This window comes from Megascapheus bottae, chromosome 10 (assembly GCF_031878675.1).
Source record: "Megascapheus bottae isolate mThoBot1 chromosome 10, mThoBot2.hap1, whole genome shotgun sequence".
Lineage (NCBI taxonomy): Eukaryota > Metazoa > Chordata > Mammalia > Rodentia > Geomyidae > Megascapheus > Megascapheus bottae.
The window spans coordinates 65,737,590-65,759,808 of record NC_143518.1 but is presented as its reverse complement, the minus strand read 5'-3'; the positions used below and the strand labels follow the sequence as shown (position 1 = coordinate 65,759,808).

The following is a 22,219-nucleotide window of genomic DNA, read 5'->3' as shown; positions in this document are numbered from 1 at the left end:
GGCTCTTTTTCAGTCTCATTGTGTCCTTGCAGTCCAGGGAGGGGCCAGGTCAGGAGCAGACGGCAGAGCCAGGAAAGCCCCTCTTCCCAGGTCCCACCAGGGGTCCAGGCCAGGACTCTAGTTCTTCGTTAGTCTGAGCACTTTGCACTGCACCCAGCTTCCCACAGGGGAACTCAGCCAGGACCCAAACCCGGGCTCCCATTGCAGGGGCCGAGCTGCTGTCAGCAGCTCACTGCCCTGAGAAGCTGCTGCTTGTTCATATTTGGCAGAGACTATTTTGAAATCAACCCAAATGTGTTTTGCCAGGTTGGAAATCCTAGAAATTAACATGTCCGTGTTCTCCCCTGGAAACGGCTGCACACGGCAGGTGTGGGAGGTAGAGAGGAAGCTGGGTGTGTGTGGTGGGGAGGTGGGAGGGCGGGCGTGTGGTCGGGAGGGAGGGTGGATGGAGGCGGGTCCAGGGCCTTCTTGAGCACCGGAGACCCACAGCGCCCTCTGCAGAGCGATGGTGGGAAGCGGCTGGCGGCAGCCTGGAGTAGACCCTGCCTAGCATGTCCACCTCGGCTGGTGGCCCTGACTGTGGCTTCTTGTGTGCTGCCCCCGGGCACAGGCCGCCCAGGAAGGTCTTGGCTGAGTGGACCACGGCGGTGGTAGTGTCTTGGGGTGGCATGGGGCCTGGTGGGCCTGGTGGCAGGCGCCTGGCATGGTCTGTCCTTCGAGCCACAGCCTCCGGGCACAGGGCAGCCTCCCGCCAGCAGTGACAAGGCTCCCAGGCCTGGGGGCCCAGGGCCCGCTGGACAGGGTGGGATCTGGATTGGGGGGCTGCAGCCGGGCCCTCCAGTGGTGGCCAGAAGCCCCCTCGCAGCTGGGGACAGCAGGGCGGCCAAGCTCAGTCCTGGAAGAGAGTGGCAGCAGGGCTTCTCACTGAGGACAGCCGATGTGCAGGCGCGGAGGAGGAGGAGGGACAGGTGACGGGGGGGTGGGGGCATGAGGTCTGAGGTTGGTCACCTGCGGAGCAGCGCCGGCCCAGGGTACCGGCAAGAGCAGGCACAGCCCAGCCCAGTGTGTGCCTGGGCCGTGGGCTCTGAAGACTCGGCAGCTGTCCTGCCCCGCGGGCAGCGGCAGAACCGCCCTGGTGTGGCTGGTGAGAGCCCAGAGCTCGTGGATGGGGATGATCACAATTAGTCAAGACGCAGGCCTGCCGCGAGCAGGCCCCGTGGGGTCCGAGGTCTGCGCTTCACCCAGACTAAAGCTGCACCCTCAGCCCAGCAAACCCACGGAGCTCACGGGAGAGGGCGGGGGCTCCTCCCCTGGCCGGCACTGGCCACCGAGTGCTGAGCTGGCCCTTGGTACCCAGAGCCCAGGGCCTGGACAGGACGGCTCTCGACGCCACGCCCTTCCCACGTCAGGACGGCAGGAGCAGCTTCGAGTCGGCGCAAGCTCTGGGTTCCGTCACCTCCTTCCTCGGACCAAGCTGGTACAGCCTGTGCCACTCCTGGTCTTTGGCACCGCTGCCGGGCAACCCCAGCGCCCCCGCCCACTGGGCTCGCAAGCGTCACACTGGCAGCGCTGCTCTCCAAGCCTTTATTGGGGGGCAGAAGCCCTAACAGTCATTTGACAGCGTGGGGGAGGGAGGCTAGTTCCCGTGCCCGGGTCCTGAGGGGAGGAGGGGTGCGGAGAGCTGGGGAGGGCACTCGGATGTGGCCTGGGAGCGAAACACAGCCGTGACGGGCCCGAGCCCCAGGGCTGAGCGGAGCTGGGCTCTGCCCTTAGCAGGAAGGTCACAGGCAAAGCTCGCAAGAACAGTCCAGCCTTTCGGTCTTAGTGTTCTGTGCAATTAAAAAAACCCAACAAAATAAATATAACTTAACAGCTTCTGAAAGGACTCTACAGGCACGTCTGGAGAAGCGCAGGGGAAGGGGGGCAGGCGCCCGGCTGACGGCTGGGCCCCGGCCCAGGGCCCTCTCTCCTGGCCCCTGCATGGCCAGGACCTCAGAGCCCCACCAGGATGCAGAGGGGACACAGGGCAGCGTCCCTCAAACTGTGAGGGAGGTTCCAGAAAATTCCACTCCAAGGCTCATCTGTCTGCACACGGGAGAAGGTGCAGGCAAGGTGGGAGAGACCGCACAGTAAGTACAAAACCCAAACAAAACGCCCGCTGCAGGGCAGAGACGATGCTGCTATGCCATTTACAAGTGTAGCCTAACCCAAGGCCCCGCCCCCGGAGTAAGGGCCGGTCTGCCAACGGCCGGCGCCTTGCTAAAGTGCTTGGGTCTTTTGTTCTCACATGGGGAATGGTCCCTGTAATTTCTGATTATACAATTAGTTTGCTTTTGGAAATGCTTTTTCCTAGATCCAGCGAGGGAACTTTTATGTAGGAGTGAGCGCCGGCTGTTCCCCTATGGCGGGTGGCAGCCGTGATTCTGGATGCTCCCCCAGAGCTTGCTGGGGCCCCAGGCAGCCTGCGCTCAGCCGGGCGGGGAGGGGGCGACCTTTGCAAGGCAGCCCACGCCGGAGCTCACCGCCCTTCAGCAGGAGCCAGGAAATGTATGTGATTTCCTTTTTAAAATCTGTACTTCTACATCCGCATAGGCCCGGCCCCACCCCCGCCAACTGTCACTCACCCACCCACCCGGCAGGAAAGGGGAAGCGTGTCACGAGTAGACTGACAGCCACCCCTCCGCACTGGGGACCCAGGCAGCTCTCCGAAGCAGTCAGGCTGGGTATACACACCCCACACCCAATCCAGTCAGTCCCTGAGCAGCCAGGTTCCCGGCAGGCTCCTCATGCCACCCTCCCTCCCGACCCTCTCCTGGGGCACAGTCTTGGGCACAGTGTCCAGTAGCGGTGGAGCTGGGGGCTTTGTGCTCTAAGCCACCGCGGTCCTCTCAGCAAGACCTGCTTTACAGCTGCCCAGGCTTCAGGACGGGTCCACGGACCCCAGACTCCAGGGAGCAAAGCCTGGGATGGCAGACACCCACCCCACCCTATGAGGGAGGGAATCTGGGGTGCAATCTCTTAGGCTATAGGCTGATTTCTGGGGAAACTCAGAAATGGTGCCAGGAAGACAGATCCCTGATTCCTTTGGACCTAGTGCTGGTCTGAACTGGCCCAAACCTGCGACCATTATGGACTGGCCCCACAAAGGGCCTCATGCATGTAGCCTTGACCAGTCAGCGCCCAGGATACAAGGAGGCGAGGGCCCAGCATCCTGCCGGGATGGGGTGGGGGTCCAGGGACGCCACAGGCCCCGAGCATTCCCACGGGGCCTCAGACCTTGTCACAACGCAGAGGGGGAGGTGGAGCAGGGCCGGCTGGTGGAAAGACGCCTGCAGCTCCGCTTTGCAAATTCCCCAGACAAGGCTGGGCCCCAGGGCTCAGCCAGGCTGGCGGCACCTGCTCCTGGCTTCTGCATCTGCCCAAGCTGGTTTAGTACCAGGTGGTGGGGCAGGCCAGGCTGGCAGGGTCCTCACTTAGCAGTCCTGGCAGGCCTCCGCTGAGTTCCTGGAATACGCGCTGGGCCTCCTGCTTGGAGAAGTGTGCTGCCACACTGGCCACTAGGGGGCAGCAGCCCCCCGCCAGGGGCCTGCAGGGCCTCCGCCCTCAGCCTTCCCTCCCGCTCTGAGCCTGGGGACTTGTCCAGGATGCTGACCCTGGGCTGCAGCTCCTTTTCTAGTAGGCAGTTCTATTTACAGAGAGAAGACGAGGAAACACCACCTCCAAGCTTCACGTTAGAGAAAGAACAAGAAAAGCTCTCCTCTTCTACAAAGTGTCTGGTAGTGCAGTTCGGGTGAGTGGAGTTAGAAGGAGAGGGGTGGGGGAGGAGAGGATGGGGGAGAGAGATGGGGGAGGAGAAGTAGGGGGTAGAGAGAAGGGGGGTGGAGAGGAGGAGGGAGGAGAGGAGGGGGGTGAGGAGGAGGAGGAGGGGGCTCAGGAGGGTGGGCCGCCCTGGGACATTTCGGACAGGATGTCAATGAGGTTATTCAGTCCGGAGAGGTAGCCGTCCTCTCGGTTCCCCTCCTGCCAGGGCACGTCGTGGCGCAGGGTCTGGCCCTCAGGCAGGGGCGTGGTCTTCCCGAAGTCGATCATCCACACCTTGGCCTGCTCCTTCTTGTCGTGGATGAAGAGCAGGGAGCTCCCGATCACCTGCGGAGCAGCGGGGGGGTGGATGAAGGCCTGCACTGGCCCCGCTCGTCTGCCCAGTGCTTTTGCTATTGTTCCCAGCTGGGCAACAGGGCCAGCCCGCGGCGGGGCCGGCTGCCCGGTTCCGGGGGTGGTGGCTGTGGGGGGGCACACTGCTTTACCCCGCCGCTCGGCTGTGCACCTTGCACTATGTCTAGGTCACAACCAGGACGGCTCTGGCCTGAGTCCACACAATGCCGCAGAACTGCAGAGCCAGCGAGAGGCCAGGCTCCCCTCTGCCCTCAGCAAGCAACCACCCTCCCCGGTGCCACCCCGGGTCCTGGCAGCCTGTGTGAGGTGGCGTTTGCCCCTGGGCTCGGCACAGGCGTCATCCATACCTCGTGGCACTTGAAGAAGGGGGAGATCTCCAGGGTGGCACGGATGGCTTTCAGCCGGTCCCGGTAGGCAACCTGGCAACAGAGACCAGTTTTCTGTTTACACAAGGCCCTGGGCCAGGGCTTTATGCTCCACGCAGCAGTTTTGTCCCTGAATCAAAAGTGGAGTAACCTGGTACCATCTCCACTAACTCCCACCTCAGCTACCAGCAAGGAAACTGAGGCACAGAGAAGGCAGTGGGCGGAGCCAGTTCCTGGCCAGCCAGACCCTTTCTCCATGATGGCCGTCTAGGAGGAGGTGTGGGCCCCCCGTCTAGGAGGAGGTGAACGGCTCTGCAGCTCTGGATTCCTCCACCAGGAGGCCACCCAGCACAGCGGCTGGGCCCTGTGAGCCGAGATGCCTGTCTGCGGGCTCAGAGCCGGGGTGCTTCACCGAGGTGGCTCTGGGGCCTCCCCACCCTGGGCTGTGGCACACAGCGAGGCGGGACTGCCCGCTGGGGGGGCAGTGACAGCGGACAGGGCTGGACCCCAGCTCTCTGGAGCCCCCAGCAGAAGCAGGCACTGCATTCCTGGCAGGCTCTGCAGGGGCTCCAGCCCCCCCAGCAGGCGCCCAAGCCCTGGGCCGAGCCCATGGACACCTGGGGCGGCAGGGTCACCCCGAAGTTGGCTCACCAAGATGCTCTGGTTCCCTTGGGTAAAGTCTCTGAAGGCTTCCGTGACCTGCTCCTTGGTTTTGGTCTTCTTGAAGTCCCGGTTGACAGAGCCGTCCTCCCTCTGCGAGGAGAATGGTCCTGGCATCAGCAGTGCCCAGGAGGGCAGGGCCAGGCCCAGCCCCACAGGGGCTGAGAGCGGCCGCCCGGTGCCGCCTGGTCATCTGGGGGGGGGGCGGGCCCGCAGCCACTGCAGGAGGGAGGAGGGGATGCCCAGCACCCCGCAGCTCCACAGGCAGAGACAGGGGTGCTGCAACGAGGCCCAGGGATCTGTGCACTCCGAGGGCCCTGGCTTTTCCTCTGCTCCCGGGCAGTCTGGCGGCAGGAGCTCGGGGCCGGGGACCAGCGGGGCAAAGGAGGAGCCCAGGGCCCCGAGAGGCCAGGCGGGGGAGGCCCTCGGCACCAGGGAAGAAGCCGCTTCGGTGGGGCTCAGGGCCTGGCCCTGGTGAGCAGACCGCTGACCCTGGGCAGGGCTGGAGGCCATGATGGCCCCGATGGCCCCATCCGGGGCACGGGGTCCCTGGCGCGGGGTCCCTGGCGCGGGTCCCTGCCGCCCTCACCTTGACGCCCTCGATCCGGAAGCCGAGGGTGGCGGTGGAGCTGATGGTCTCTCTCCACTGCATGTACCGGGGCTTGGTCACGGCCCGCTGCGCCTGCTCCTCCGCAGTGGGGGCCTCGGGGTCCACCTCCACCATCTTCTGGTACATGTCCTTCCGCAGGCTCGGCTTCTTCCGGGCCTTGGTGAGCTCCTCTTCCAGGTACGTCCTGGGTGGGGGTGGCTGTGAGGGCCAGGCTGGGCCCTGGTACCCCGGGGGAACAAGAGCTGGGGACAGTTGGGCGGCCCCGAGCCAGGGCCCGCTCTCCAGGGCCAGGCCCCAGGCGGCCGGGACTGACTGGGCGCAGGGTAGCCTGTGCCATGGGCCACAAGGAGGGCCGGGCAGCCCAGGCCTGCAGGGGCGGGAGGGGGCCCTCTGTAAAGCTAGCTTCTGAGCCGCGACTGGCGAGCGTCAGACTGCTCTGTCCTCCCCACCCTGTCTCCCTGTCCTCAGTGGAGGCCGAGTCTGCCTTCAACAGCTCTGGGCCTTTCCCACGTGTGCTGGGAGCTGGGGGCAGCAGCAGGGCAGGCACCTGGGGGCTGAGGTGCAGGCTGGAGGCCCTCCGGGCTCAGAAATGCACACGTGGGTAGGCGGCTGGTGGACTGGCAAGGGCCAGAGACACTGGAGGAGGCAGCTGGGCAGGGCCTGAGCCACCCAGGATTCCACCTCTGACCTGGAGGGGTGACTCGCCCTGCCTCCACCCGAGAGGGCCCTGCCGCCCACAGACAGACACCCAGAGCTGCAGGCCCCAGGCGGCCGTCGGCAGAGGGCTGGGGAGGTGGTGTCTCCTCCACCCGAGGGAACAGAGGGGCCCCTGGGTCCCCACGCTCGTTCCACCATCGCTAGGCTGGATAGAGGCCTACATCTTAGAGATGATGGGGTTTCAGGAAGTACTCTATCAAAATGGATATCTGTACTAAAGAACAAGGCAAGGAGCCCCCAAATCCTTGGGTGCGAACTCGACCTTTCAGGAGACAGGACCTGGCAGGCCCCGCCCGCGGCGCTCGAGCGTGGTCAAGGCCAGCTGGGCCTTCTCCTGGTGCAGAGGCAAGCAGCAGGGGCAGCGGAGAGCACCCCAGCTCCCAACATCCTTGGGGTCACCAGCTCTGAACACCCCCAAACTGGGACAGGGTCTGTCCCCACAGAGCCAGGTCCCAAGAAACCTCCGTTTAAGACGCCAAGGGTCCGCCTGGCCTTTTCCTTGGCCAAGGCTGGCACAGCTGAAGCCGGGGCAGCCAGTGGGCCCCCTCTGCTCCTCACTCCCTGCAGCCCTCTCTCGCTACCCTGCTGCTCTGCCCGCTCAGCCTGCCCAGCTGACTGGAGGGTGGCCAGCGCCTGTTTCCTGGTCCCCCGCTCCCCGGAGGAGGAAGGGCTGTCAGGGAAAAGCTGCACGGCGGTGCCCTCCACACGGCCGGGCTCACCTGACGCCCATCTTGCAGTCCATCACACAGGGGGAGTCAAAGTCGGCCAGCAGGTCCTCCATCTGGTTGTAGCGCTCTCCGTCCTTCACCACGTCTCCGTGGTAGGCGGGCACGAAGGGCCTCAGCACATCGGCCATCAGCCGATCCAGGCAGCGCTGCTCCGACTCACAGTGTTTCTTCAGGATCCGACCGTTGGCGGCCGCCTTGAAGCTCCCTGCAAGTCCAGGGAGAAGCCCTGAGTCCCCAGCTGTGGTGGCAAGGGGCCATCACACACCAGGCAGCCCCTGGAGGGTCCCAGCGCCCCCCTTCCTGGGTCCAGGACTGGGTGGTACTCCTGATGAGAGCTTAGCAGACCATCCACCCTGTGCCAGGCTGAGCTAGCATGGTCGGGGGCACGAAAGAAGCACTGGGTACTCCTAGCTACTTGGGACACAGAGGGTCTGGAGGATTGTGGTTCAAAGACAGCCTGAGTAAAGGTCAAGAGCCCGTCTCACCTCACAGCTGGTGAGGGGTGGGGTGTGGAGGTGTGCACGCGTGCAGAAGAACCCAGCCTAGGCCAGTGAGGGCAAGAGTGAGACCCTATTTGAAAAAGCAACCAACGCGAAGAGGGCTCGAGGCACAGCTCAGGTGGTCAGGCACCTGCCTAGCAAGTGCAGGGCCCTGAGGTCAAACGCCCGTGCTGGCCAGGACCAAGTCCACAGGTGGCCGCTAGAGGGGAGGCAGAAGACACTTCACTCCCTCCTGACACCCTGACCAGAACCCCAGCCAACTCCACCTGGCAGGGCCTGTGACTCATCTGCAGCTTCCACAAGCCCCAGGGCAGCCTGGGGCAGAGACCACCCCACCCTCAACGCTGCTACCATAGGACACAGGCACAGCTGACGCTCAGCAAAGCAGCTTCGTCTGGGGGGATGTCTGGTGGGCAGACCATAAACACTAGTACCACCAGTTCCAGGGAGTAAAATTGGAAGAGTGTCAGAGAGAGAAAGAGCTGGGAAGAGGAAGAGATGGATGGGCAGAGGGTGGAGAGTATATGGGTATCAGGAGCATGGGGCCAGACACTGGAGTGTTCACTGGTGTCTGGGCTCACTCACAAGGCAGAGGAAACACAGCTTTTGTCACTGTACCACACTCCAGGTGGGGACATCTCAGAGAAGCTGTGTCTTCTTCCCCCAGTGCCCAGGCCAGGAGCCCCTCCCACATACCAAGCCCCTCCCATGTCTCCAAGCCCCTCCCACACACTCTAAGCCCCTCCCACATCCCCCGAACCCCTCCCACACCCCAAGCCCCTCCCACATCCCAAGCCCCTCCCACATCCCCGAGTCCCTCCCACACCCCAAGCCCCTCCCACACCCCAAGCCCCTCCACATCCCCGAGCCCCTCCCACATCCCCGAGCCCCTCCCACACCCCAAACCCCTCCCACACACCCCAAGCCCCTCCCTAAGGAAGCCCCAGGGCAGTATCTACCTGCATGTCCCGCCAGCTGGATCCATGGGTACTTCTTCTTGAAGGACATGACAAAGGGGGACCAGTGCACCATGTTTTTGATTTTCCTCCATGATTTGCTCTAGAAACAAGCCAAGGAAAAGTGCCCCATTAGGAGGACAAGCTGCTGCTTTCCGACTGGAGTGAATTCAAAGCAAGGGAGCTCACTGCCTGTGGCCTCGGGACCAGGGGGCCGGTCCACAGGCTCCAAGCACCGTCAGGGGCGCTTTGCCCTGCTCGCCCCATTTTCTAAAGGGTAATTGGAGATAAGAGTCTCCGGTCCTTTTGTGCTCCGGCTGGCTTTGAACCTTGATCCTCCGATCTCAGCCCTCTGAGAAGCCAGGATGACAGGCGTGAGCCACTATGCTAGGCTACTCAAGGGTTTTGTGTTTTTTTTTGATGTGTAGGACTTGAACTCTGGGCCTGGGCGCCGTCCCTGAGCCCTTCAGCTCAAGGCTACCACCCTACTCCTTGTGCCCCACTCTGGTTTTCTGGTGGTTAACTGGAAATAAGAGTTCCACGGACTTTCGTGCCTGGCTGGCTTTGAACCTTGATCCTCAGACCTCAGCCTCTTGCGCAGCTAGGATGGCAGGCGTGAGCACTGCACCTACTTCTCAAGGTCTCTAAACAGCAGCACGCAGACAGAGCTGGCCTCTCTCCCTGCATGCTCCTGCTCCCTGGGTCTGGGGTGAGGGCTGCCCGGCTGATTGGGGCTGAGCCCAGCCCCGCGGGGTGCCAGAAGGGCTCTGGCCGCCCAGGGAAGTCCTCTCGCATCCTTGGCCCGGCCCCTGTGTCCCTGGCTGCCCCCGCAGGTCCACAGGCAGGTGCTGGGATGTCCTCCTCTGGACAAGAGGCAGCTCCGGTGGCCCCACCACGCCGGGCTGGCCCGCTGAGCACGCCCCCTCCCAGTCAGGGAGCTAGCTCCTGGCTAGCAGACCCCCGGCACCCTCCGAGCAGAGGGAGGGGCTGTGCCAGGGCCGGGTGCTCCCTTCCACTGAGGGAGCCGAGCCTGCAAAGATAATGCCCAGGGCGTGGTGGAGCCAGCAGCTCTGGCCACGGAAGTCTGGCTTGAGGATCCACTGCCCCCACCCATCACTATGGGGACAAGCCTGGTGCCAGGCCAGGCCCTGCATCTCCTCTCCCCCGTGCCAACCTCCTCTGTCCATCGGCGGAGAGGTGCTGTGCACAGCGCGTCGGCCAGGCACACGTTACCACTGTGTCCTCCCCGGGCCACGGGACAGCGCACAGCTCACCTGTGCCTCCTTCAGAACCCACATCTTGGGCCCCCACATCCACCTCTGAGTACCTGGTGCAGTCCCCACGACGCTGCCCTCACCCCGCGCTGCCCTCCCTCCCCCTGCCACCCCGCCCAAGGCCTCTCACTGGCCACAGCCCCTGCCTCCACCGGCCTGCTCTCCACGGTCTCTGCTGTGAGGCAGAGCTAGTGGGCCCGCGCCCGAGGTACCGGTGGCCGCGAGGACCGTTGTCCCCGTGTTTTCTGGGACCATCTTGTGGGCAGGCCTCACAGCCAGCCAGCGTGGGCAGGATGTCGGGTGGGCTTCGGCACTGCCTCCTTCCTGTCCTAACTTCCCAGGAGTGGGCACCGTGAGGACGGCAGTCTTGCCAAACCATCTTCCTTTGGCTGCCCAGGAATGGAGGTGACCCTACACCCTATGTGGAAAAGTTCCTGAGCCTCCCTCCCCAGCCGGCCAGCAGCTCCTTCTTCTCCTCTCCTCCCTCCTGGAGTCTCCTGGCTCTGCCTCTTCTCCTCTCCTCCCTCCTGGAGTCCGTTCTCTAGGGAACTACGATGGGGGGCGAGAGGAGGAGGAGAGTGGGAGGCCGGGTGGGCAGGGACGCTGGGCACAGCCGGCGCTCTGGAGGGCGGCCTCCACTCCGCTCAAGCCTAGGCTGGTGGACAAGGCCAGAGGACAGGCAGGGTCTCAGCCTGTCCCCTGGGAGGCAGTGGCGGGGTGCCTGCCAGCCGGCCCATCTCTGCCTTGTCCTCTCCTCCCCGCAGATTTTGTTGTTACCTTAGAAAATGCAAACAAGTCGTGGCTACACAGGGTGGAAACGTACTGTGGGGCCTCTGTTGGGACGTCCTCGCCGCTGATGGCCTCTGACCCCTCCTCCCTCTGCCTCCTCCACCGCTGTGCCAGCCTGGGGCTCCAGAGCCCAGTCCCTCTTCCTGGCCCGTGGAGGCCAATGGAGGGAGACAGCGCTGTCCCAGCCACGGTGACAATGCAACCTTGTGAGCGCACTTGGGCAGAGTGCCCTGGTGCGGGGTCTTTGGTGAGAACTGTGTGGGTGAGGGAAGGTCATCCCCCCTCTTCAGGGACCCTCACGGGGGCACGGGGATGAGACAACATGTCCAAGGCTGCAGATAGTACCTGTGGACGCCAGGGAGCGATGCGGCCCACGGGCCCCAGACCACATCACGTCTCCTCAGTAATACGTGACTTTACAGCCAGGACAACTAGAGCTCAGGCCCTGCCATGCCCGGCTGGTGGAGTCACCCAGGTTCCCAGTGCTTCTCAGCAGAACAGGATGGCTGCACACTGAATTCTCCATGCAGGGCCTGCTGTGCCCATGGGAGCTGTCCTGAGGCCCCCAGGGAAAGAGCCTGTGGGGCAGTGCCAGCGGCAGGCCTGACCATGCTGCTCTTCCTCTAGGGGGAGTGGAAGGCAAAGACCCCGACAGGCAGGACGCAGGCCCTGCCTGGCAGTCCTGCCCATGCCAGCCTCACATGCAACCCCAGGGTGCCCGGAGCCACGTCTGCACCAGCGCACAAGTGTGAGGTGTGAGTCCCAGAGGAGCCCTGTGTCCTGCAGGCCCCCCGGGCTGACGAGTCAGGACCCAGCTTGTTTCCACGGGGCGCCAGTAGCAGGACAGGTTCTGCCAGTGGCCACACAGACAAGACAGCTCTGCCAGCCTGGCCCGGGTGACATTACGAGGCCAGACACGTGAGCGGGCCTCCCCAGGGACACGGGGGGGGGGCCTGAAATGCCACCTCCCGCCTCACTCGCACAGCCCAGCCTGGCCAGAGGAGCCCTGGGCTGCTGGCACCTCCTCCATTTGTCCTAGAAATTCGTTGGGGAGGAAAAGCCCCCAGGCTCCAGAGCCAAACCCCAGGCCAATGGGCCTGTCCTGAGGGGCGGAGGTCTCAGTCAGTGGCACCCCAACATTTGTCCTGGAGCGCTGGTGTTCCAGCGCCCCTGGGAACACGGCCCTGGCTGGGGCTTGGCTGGGGGGTCTTCGGGAGCCTGGGACTCCACTGCTGGCGGGGGGAGCCCCACCGAAGGGATTTCTATCGAGGAAACCTGGCAAAGTCCACGCGAGCAGCATGGATCGGAAGCTACACCTACAAGAGCAGGGCGTGGGGTCTGGTGTGGACGTCGGCACCTGGGCCGGTCCCCAGGGAACCTGCTCCTGCAGGCTCCCTCCCGGCCGGGCCAGCCAGAGGCTGCGCCCCCGTCCAGCAGCCAGGCCTCTGTCCATGCAGAGGCTGCCGAGGCACAGGTGGCCCAACAAGCGTGCTAGCAAACCCCAACACGAGCAGGACTTGGCGTATCCGCGCCCCTCTCCTGCACAGCCATCTTGCCGTGTGTGATTTTCCTGGCGGAGTTGTCACCCTCCCGGGTACAGGGGTCTCTGGAGCCTGGGGAAGCTGGGTGCTTATTTAGCGCTCTCCCTCTGTAGTGTGAGCATGGCAGCCCCTCCCTCTCCTGGAGGCTGGCAGAATGGCCAGGGGCTGGGCCCTCAGGCTACGGCTGCCCCTGCCCCTGCCCCTGCCAGCCCTTCATCCCCCCCGCACCCAGGGGGCAGAATGCCCACCACTTACTGTGGTTTTCTGTGTTGGGTAACAATGTTTCAGCATCTTCTTTAAGTGGGTTTTTTAGGTGGGTTTCCCCTGCGGAGGGCTGGCTCACCTGCCCCTGGCTTCCTTCTGCCTCAACTTACCCAGGCTGCTGGTCTGGAGACCATTTCCCTGCTTCCTGCGGGGTGGTGTGGAGGAGGGGTTCTGAACCTGTTCTGGATGGTAGAGGCTGGGGAGTGGGCCAGGAATCTCCTGGCCATGGCCAGCAGGGGCAGTCCACGAGAGGGGAGGACGCCAGGGCCCCAGGCCTCCTCCACCCCACAGCCCAGGACTCCTCCTCCACACAGCCCACTCCAGACTCCCCTCAGGACTCCTCCACCCCACAGCCCACTCCAGACTCCTCTCAGGACTCCTCCACACAGCCCACTCCAGACTCCTCTCAGGACTCCTCCACCCCACAGCCCACTCCAGACTCCTCTCAGGACTCCTCCACCCCACAGCCCACTCCAGACTCCTCTCAGGACTCCTCCACCCCACAGCCCACTCCAGACTCCTCTCAGGACTCCTCCACACAGCCCACTCCAGACTCCTCTCAGGACTCCTCCACCCCACAGCCCACTCCAGACTCCCCTCAGGACTCCTCCACACAGTCCACTCCAGACTCCCCTCAGGACTCCTCCACCCCACAGCCCACTCCAGACTCCTCTCAGGACTCCTCCACACAGCCCACTCCAGACTCCTCTCAGGACTCCTCCACCCCACAGCCCACTCCAGACTCCTCTCAGGACTCCTCCACCCCACAGCCCACTCCAGACTCCTCTCAGGACTCCTCCACCCCACAGCCCACTCCAGACTCCTCTCAGGACTCCTCCACACAGCTCACTCCAGACTCCTCTCAGGACTCCTCCACACAGCCCACTCCAGACTCCTCTCAGGACTCCTCCACACAGTCCACTCCAGACTCCCCTCAGGACTCCTCCACCCCACAGCCCACTCCAGACTCCTCTCAGGACTCCTCCACACAGCCCACTCCAGACTCCTCTCAGGACTCCTCCACCCCACAGCCCACTCCAGACTCCCCTCAGGACTCCTCCACACAGCTCACTCCAGACTCCTCTCAGGACTCCTCCACACAGCCCACTCCAGACTCCTCTCAGGACTCCTCCACACAGTCCACTCCAGACTCCCCTCAGGACTCCTCCACCCCACAGCCCACTCCAGACTCCTCTCAGGACTCCTCCACACAGCCCACTCCAGACTCCTCTCAGGACTCCTCCACCCCACAGCCCACTCCAGACTCCCCTCAGGACTCCTCCACCCCACAGCCCACTCCAGACTCCTCTCAGGACTCCTCCACCCCACAGCCCACTCCAGACTCCCCTCAGGACTCCTCCACCCCACAGCCCACTCCAGACTCCTCTCAGGACTCCTCCACACAGCCCACTCTAGACTCCTCTCAGGACTCCTCCACACAGCCCACTCCAGACTCCTCTCAGGACTCCTCCACACAGCCCACTCCAGACTCCTCTCAGGACTCCTCCACACAGCCCACTCTAGACTCCTCTCAGGACTCCTCCACACAGCCCACTCCAGACTCCTCTCAGGACTCCTCCACCCCACAGCCCACTCCAGACTCCTCTCAGGACTCCTCCACCCCACAGCCCACTCCAGACTCCTCTCAGGACTCCTCCACACAGCTCACTCCAGACTCCTCTCAGGACTCCTCCACACAGCCCACTCCAGACTCCTCTCAGGACTCCTCCACACAGCCCACTCCAGACTCCTCTCAGGACTCCTCCACACAGCCCACTCCAGACTCCTCTCAGGACTCCTCCACACAGCCCACTCCAGACTCCTCTCAGGACTCCTCCACACAGCCCACTCCAGACTCCTCTTAGGACTCCTCCACCCCACAGCCCACTCCAGACTCCTCTCAGGACTCCTCCACCCCACAGCCCACTCTAGACTCCCCTCAGGACTCCTCCACCCCACACCCACTCCAGACTCCTCTCAGGACTCCTCCACCCCACAGCCCACTCCAGACTCCTCTCAGGACTCCTCCACACAGCCCACTCCAGACTCCTCTCAGGACTCCTCCACCCCACAGCCACTCCAGACTCCTCTCAGGACTCCTCCACCCCACAGCCCACTCCAGACTCCTCCCAGGACTCCTCCACCCCACAGCCCACTCCAGACTCCTCTCAGGACTCCTCCACACAGCCCACTCCAGACTCCTCTCAGGACTCCTCCACCCCACAGCCCACTCCAGACTCCTCTCAGGACTCCTCCACCCCACAGCCCACTCCAGACTCCTCTCAGGACTCCTCCACCCCACAGCCCACTCCAGACTCCTCTCAGGACTCCTCCACACAGCCCACTCCAGACTCCTCTCAGGACTCCTCCACCCCACAGCCCACTCCAGACTCCTCTCAGGACTCCTCCACACAGCTCACTCCAGACTCCTCTCAGGACTCCTCCACACAGCCCACTCCAGACTCCTCTCAGGACTCCTCCACACAGTCCACTCCAGACTCCTCTCAGGACTCCTCCACCCCACAGTCCACTCCAGACTCCCCTCAGGACTCCTCCACCCCACAGCCCACTCCAGACTCCTCTCAGGACTCCTCCACACAGCCCACTCCAGACTCCTCTCAGGACTCCTCCACCCCACAGCCCACTCCAGACTCCTCCCAGGACTCCTCCACCCCACAGCCCACTCCAGACTCCTCTCAGGACTCCTCCACACAGCCCACTCCAGACTCCTCTCAGGACTCCTCCACACAGCCCACTCCAGACTCCTCTCAGGACTCCTCCACCCCACAGCCCACTCCAGACTCCTCCCAGGACTCCTCCACCCCACAGCCCACTCCAGACTCCTCTCAGGACTCCTCCACACAGCCCACTCCAGACTCCTCTCAGGACTCCTCCACACAGCCCACTCCAGACTCCTCTCAGGACTCCTCCACCCCACAGCCCACTCCAGACTCCTCCCAGGACTCCTCCACCCCACAGCCCACTCCAGACTCCTCTCAGGACTCCTCCACACAGCCCACTCCAGACTCCTCTCAGGACTCCTCCACCCCACAGCCCACTCCAGACTCCTCTCAGGACTCCTCCACCCCACAGCCCACTCCAGATTCCTCTCAGGACTCCTCCACACAGCTCACTCCAGACTCCTCTCAGGACTCCTCCACACAGCCCACTCCAGACTCCTCTCAGGACTCCTCCACACAGCCCACTCCAGACTCCTCTCAGGACTCCTCCACACAGCCCACTCCAGACTCCTCTCAGGACTCCTCCACCCCACAGTCCACTCCAGACTCCCCTCAGGACTCCTCCACCCCACAGCCCACTCCAGACTCCTCTCAGGACTCCTCCACACAGCCCACTCCAGACTCCTCTCAGGACTCCTCCACCCCACAGCCCACTCCAGACTCCTCTCAGGACTCCTCCACCCCACAGCCCACTCCAGACTCCTCTCAGGACTCCTCCACCCCACAGCCCACTCCAGACTCCTCTCAGGACTCCTCCACCCCACAGCCCACTCCAGACTCCTCTCAGGACTCCTCCACCCCACAGCCCACTCCAGACTCCTCTCAGGACTCCTCCACACAGCTCACTCCAGACTCCTCTCAGGACTCCTCCACACAGCCCACTCCAGACTCCTCTCAGGACTCCTCCACCCCACAGCCCACTCCAGACTCCTCTCAGGACTCCTCCACCCCACAGCCCACTCCAGACTCCTCTCAGGACTCCTCCACCCCACAGCCCACTCCAGACTCCTCTCAGGACTCCTCCACCCCACAGTCCACTCCAGACTCCTCTCAGGACTCCTTCACCCCACACCCACTCCAGACTCCTCTCAGGACTCCTCCACACAGCCCACTCCAGACTCCTCTCAGGACTCCTCCACCCCACAGCCCACTCCAGACTCCTCTCAGGACTCCTCCACCCCACAGCCCACTCCAGACTCCTCTCAGGACTCCTCCACCCCACAGCCCACTCCAGACTCCTCTCAGGACTCCTCCACCCCACACCCACTCCAGACTCCTCTCAGGACTCCTCCACACAGCCCACTCCAGACTCCCCTCAGGACTCCACCCCACAGCCCACTCCAGACTCCTCTCAGGACTCCTCCACACAGCCCACTCCAGACTCCTCTTAGGACTCCTCCACCCCACAGCCCACTCCAGACTCCTCTCAGGACTCCTCCACCCCACAGCCCACTCCAGACTCCTCTCCGGACTCCTCCACCCCACAGCCCACTCCAGACTCCCCTCAGGACTCCTCCACCCCACAGCCCACTCCAGACTCCTCTCAGGACTCCTCCTCCACACAGCCCACTCCAGACTCCTCTCAGGACTCCTCCACCCCACAGCCCACTCCAGACTCCCCTCAGGACTCCTCCACCCCACAGCCCACTCCAGACTCCCCTCAGGACTCCTCCACCCCACAGCCCACTCCAGACTCCTCTCAGGACTCCTCCTCCACACAGCCCACTCCAGACTCCTCTCAGGACTCCTCCACCCCACAGCCCACTCTAGACTCCTCTTAGGACTCCTCCACCCCACAGCCCACTCCAGACTCCTCTCAGGACTCCTCCACCCCACAGCCCACTCTAGACTCCTCTTAGGACTCCTCCACCCCACAGCCCACTCCAGATTCCTCTCAGGACTCCTCCACCCCACACCCACTCCATACTCCCCTCAGGACTCCTCCACCCCACAGCCCACTCCAGACTCCTCTCAGGACTCCTCCACCCCACAGCCCACTCCAGACTCCTCTCAGGACTCCTCCACCCCACAGTCCACTCCAGACTCCTCTCAGGACTCCTCCACACAGCCCACTCCATACTCCCCTCAGGACTCCTCCACCCCACAGCCCACTCCATACTCCCCTCAGGACTCCTCCACCCCACAGCCCACTCCAGATTCCTCTCAGGACTCCTCCACCCCACACCCACTCCAGACTCCTCTCAGGACTCCTCCACCCCACAGCCCACTCCAGACTCCTCTCAGGACTCCTCCACCCCACAGCCCACTCCAGACTCCTCTCAGGACTCCTCCACCCCACAGCCCACTCCAGACTCCTCTCAGGACTCCTCCACCCCACAGCCCACTCTAGACTCCTCTTAGGACTCCTCCACCCCACAGCCCACTCCAGATTCCTCTCAGGACTCCTCCACCCCACACCCACTCCAGACTCCCCTCAGGACTCCTCCACCCCACAGCCCACTCCAGACTCCTCTCAGGACTCCTCCACCCCACAGCCCACTCCAGACTCCTCTCAGGACTCCTCCACCCCACAGCCCACTCCAGACTCCTCTCAGGACTCCTCCACCCCACAGCCCACTCCAGACTCCTCTCAGGACTCCTCCACACAGCCCACTCCAGACTCCTCTCAGGACTCCTCCACACAGCCCACTCCAGACTCCTCTCAGGACTCCTCCACACAGTCCACTCCAGACTCCTCTCAGGACTCCTCCACCCCACAGCCCACTCCAGACTCCTCTCAGGACTCCTCCACCCCACAGCCCACTCCAGACTCCTCTCAGGACTCCTCCACCCCACAGCCCACTCCAGACTCCTCTCAGGACTCCTCCACCCCACAGCCCACTCCAGACTCCTCTCAGGACTCCTCCACCCCACAGCCCACTCCAGACTCCTCTCAGGACTCCTCCACCCCACAGCCCACTCCAGACTCCTCTCAGGACTCCTCCACCCCACAGCCCACTCCAGACTCCTCTCAGGACTCCTCCACCCCACAGCCCACTCCAGACTCCTCTCAGGACTCCTCCACCCCACAGCCCACTCCAGACTCCTCTCAGGACTCCTCCACACAGCCCACTCCAGACTCCTCTCAGGACTCCACCCCACAGCCCACTCCAGACTCCTCTCAGGACTCCACCCCACAGCCCACTCCAGATTCCTCTCAGGACTCCTCCACCCCACACCCACTCCAGACTCCCCTCAGGACTCCTCCACCCCACAGCCCACTCCAGACTCCTCTCAGGACTCCTCCACCCCACAGCCCACTCCAGACTCCTCTCAGGACTCCTCCACCCCACAGCCCACTCCAGACTCCTCTCAGGACTCCTCCACCCCACAGCCCACTCCAGACTCCTCTCAGGACTCCTCCACACAGCCCACTCCAGACTCCTCTCAGGACTCCACCCCACAGCCCACTCCAGACTCCTCTTAGGACTCCTCCACCCCACAGCCCACTCCAGATTCCTCTCAGGACTCCTCCACCCCACACCCACTCCAGACTCCTCTCAGGACTCCTCCACCCCACAGCCCACTCCAGACTCCTCTCAGGACTCCTCCACCCCACAGCCCACTCCAGACTCCTCTCAGGACTCCTCCACCCCACAGCCCACTCCAGACTCCTCTCAGGACTCCTCCACCCCACAGCCCACTCCAGACTCCTCTCAGGACTCCTCCACCCCACAGTCCACTCCAGACTCCTCTCAGGACTCCTCCACACAGCCCACTCCAGACTCCTCTCAGGACTCCTCCACCCCACAGCCCACTCCAGACTCCCCTCAGGACTCCTCCACACAGCCCACTCCAGACTCCTCTCAGGACTCCTCCACCCCACAGCCCACTCCAGACTCCTCTCAGGACTCCTCCACCCCACAGTCCACTCCAGACTCCTCTCAGGACTCCTCCACACAGCCCACTCCAGACTCCCCTCAGGACTCCTCCACCCCACAGCCCACTCCAGACTCCTCTCAGGACTCCTCCACCCCACAGCCCACTCCAGACTCCTCTCAGGACTCCTCCACCCCACAGCCCACTCCAGACTCCTCTCAGGACTCCTCCACCCCACAGCCCACTCCAGACTCCTCTCAGGACTCCTCCACCCCACAGCCCACTCCAGACTCCTCTCAGGACTCCTCCACCCCACAGCCCACTCCAGACTCCTCTCAGGACTCCACCCCACAGCCCACTCCAGACTCCTCTTAGGACTCCTCCACCCCACAGCCCACTCCAGATTCCTCTCAGGACTCCTCCACCCCACACCCACTCCAGACTCCTCTCAGGACTCCTCCACCCCACAGCCCACTCCAGACTCCTCTCAGGACTCCTCCACCCCACAGCCCACTCCAGACTCCTCTCCGGACTCCTCCACCCCACAGCCCACTCCAGACTCCCCTCAGGACTCCTCCACACAGCCCACTCCAGACTCCTCTTAGGACTCCTCCACCCCACAGCCCACTCCAGACTCCTCTCAGGACTCCTCCACCCCACAGCCCACTCCAGACTCCTCTCAGGACTCCTCCACCCCACAGCCCACTCCAGACTCCTCTCAGGACTCCTCCACCCCACAGCCCACTCTAGACTCCTCTTAGGACTCCTCCACCCCACAGCCCACTCCAGATTCCTCTCAGGACTCCTCCACCCCACACCCACTCCAGACTCCTCTCAGGACTCCTCCACCCCACAGCCCACTCCAGACTCCTCTCAGGACTCCTCCACCCCACAGCCCACTCCAGACTCCTCTCAGGACTCCTCCACCCCACAGCCCACTCCAGACTCCTCTCCGGACTCCTCCACCCCACAGCCCACTCCAGACTCCTCTTAGGACTCCTCCACCCCACAGCCCACTCCAGACTCCTCTCAGGACTCCTCCACCCCACAGCCCACTCCAGACTCCTCTCCGGACTCCTCCACCCCACAGCCCACTCCAGACTCCTCTCAGGACTCCTCCACCCCACACCCACTCCAGACTCCTCTCAGGACTCCTCCACACAGCCCACTCCAGACTCCCCTCAGGACTCCTCCTCCCCACAGCCCACTCCAGACTCCCCTCAGGACCCCCCACACAGCCGGCACAGCCCCTCGGGTCTCTGGGGACCGCCCACACCTAGGAAGGTCTCATCACTTGCAGGGAACAGAGCACCTGGCTGATTCCCTCCCTGAACTCTTGCTGCTCTTATAGGGCACATCTGCCTCTGAGTAAAACGGAAAAATGCAACGGAAATGCTTTCACCCAGCCGTCCTTCCAATCACTGGAGAAGGAAGCGAGTGGTGAAGTCCCACAGGACTGCCCAGGGGCAGCTCTGGAGCCCCTCTGCCCGTGCCCCTCCCCTCCCTTCACAGGACAGCCAGCAGGGACGGAAGCCGGTGGAGGGCAGACTCGGCCCCAGACTCACTGGTCCTCTTTTCTAACGCTTGCCATGCCAGGGACGTGTGGGAGCTCGGGCAGGGGCCTCGTGGATGGCAATGCCCCCACAACAGCTCACCCCGGGCTGACCGCCCGCCATCTCCCTTCCCCAGCCTGCCCAAGAGGGGTGGACAGGCTGCTCCAGAGCTAAGCACAGGGGAGCGACATGGGGGCAGTCTCCCATCTGCTCCAACTCCCTCCACGTGGCCTTGTGTGCTGGGCTCCCGGGGGTGGGCACACAAGATGGCGCAGGGACCAGAAGGCAGTGGGATCTAGGCGCCAGTCTGCCACCCGCCAGGAGCAAGAGAGTTTCTTGCTCCCTACCAGCTCCTCAGTAAAAAATCTACCATGCAGGGTTGGGAGTGTGGCCTACTGGTAGAGTGCTTGCCTCACATGCATGAAGACCGGGGTTCGATTCCTGGGCACCACATATATAGGAAAGCCGGAAGTGGTCCTGTGGCTCAAGTGGCAGAGCTCTAGCCTTGAGCAAGCCCAAGGACAGTGCTTAGGCCCTGAGCTCAAGCCCAGGACTAGCAAAAAAGAAAAGAAGAAGAAGAAGAAAAAAAAGAATTGACCATGCATGCAAGAATGGAGGCCAGGAGTCCGGGGTCTCTGGGTAGACAGACACAAGCAGACCAGGTCTGGGGCCCTCACCCCAGAGGACTGATGAGGCCATAATAATAAACAGATTCAGACTGAATGAAGGCTGGAGCTCCCCCTGTGGGGCCCGGGGACCTGGCACAGCTCCTGGAGGAAGCACACCACTGACCACCGTCATCTGGGAAGCCACTGTCCCATGCCAGCAGCAGGCGCCCCCCCGCCTGTCTCCAGCACAGCTCCTGCCTTGTCCCCGCCCCCGTGGGTCTTCCTGTGACCCCTGTCTCCACACTGTGCCCCTCAGTGATGGTTGTGCCCATCACACTAGGCTGGCCCCCAATAACCAAGCTCCATTCCACGGCTCCCCTGCCTCTGTCCACAGCACTGTGTGTTCACAGCTGCCCGTGCTGTTCTGTGCGGGGCCCTGTGGCTGGAATTCCCCTGCCCGAGCCTGCCAGGAAATTCCAGCTCCTGCTCTAGGCCGAGCCAGGTCAGCACCTCCTCTCTCCCCGACTCCACTACCCGTGCCCAAGGCCTCCGAGGTCCCCTGCTCCTCCTCCTGGCAGGGCCTCTGCACCTGGGCTCCTGAGAGCGCTGCTGGCTGCAGCCAGCCCAGGGCACTGCCGTCCCAGGCTCTCCCGGAAGGCAGAGGGAGGCTTGCTCAGAGCCCAGCCAGAACCCAGGGGCCTGGCTTTGGGCTGGGGTTTCTGGGACAGGCTAGGAGCCTCAGGCACACCCAGAAACCAAGAACTGGAAGCCACAACTCCCAAGGCTAGTGTGAGTGCCACCACCAGGGCAGCACGGGGCAGAGCGGGGGCCCAGTAGGTCCCTCAGCCTGTCAGGCCACCAGCCCTCTGCGGTTCAGTGATGGCCGGAGCTGTGAGAGCGTGGCTGGCTGAGTTCTCCCCA

At 63.5% G+C, this 22,219-nt stretch overlaps 1 protein-coding gene across 1 annotated transcript in view; it reads right to left on the bottom strand.

Moving 5' to 3' along the window:
* Positions 1–3,847: 3,847 nt before the first annotated feature.
* The window catches only part of Itpkb (inositol-trisphosphate 3-kinase B), a 74,973-nt gene continuing 56,601 nt past the window's right edge, over positions 3,848–22,219 (bottom strand). Inside the window, exons 2-7 of the mRNA XM_090341559.1 lie at positions 8,713–8,812; positions 7,245–7,458; positions 5,788–5,992; positions 5,190–5,291; positions 4,521–4,592; positions 3,848–4,146 (exon numbers count right to left, since the gene is read on the bottom strand). Of these exons, the coding sequence (XP_090197685.1) occupies positions 3,931–4,146; positions 4,521–4,592; positions 5,190–5,291; positions 5,788–5,992; positions 7,245–7,458; positions 8,713–8,812 (909 nt within the window). The 3' untranslated portion in view covers positions 3,848–3,930. The remainder of the gene's footprint in view (positions 4,147–4,520; positions 4,593–5,189; positions 5,292–5,787; positions 5,993–7,244; positions 7,459–8,712; positions 8,813–22,219) is intronic.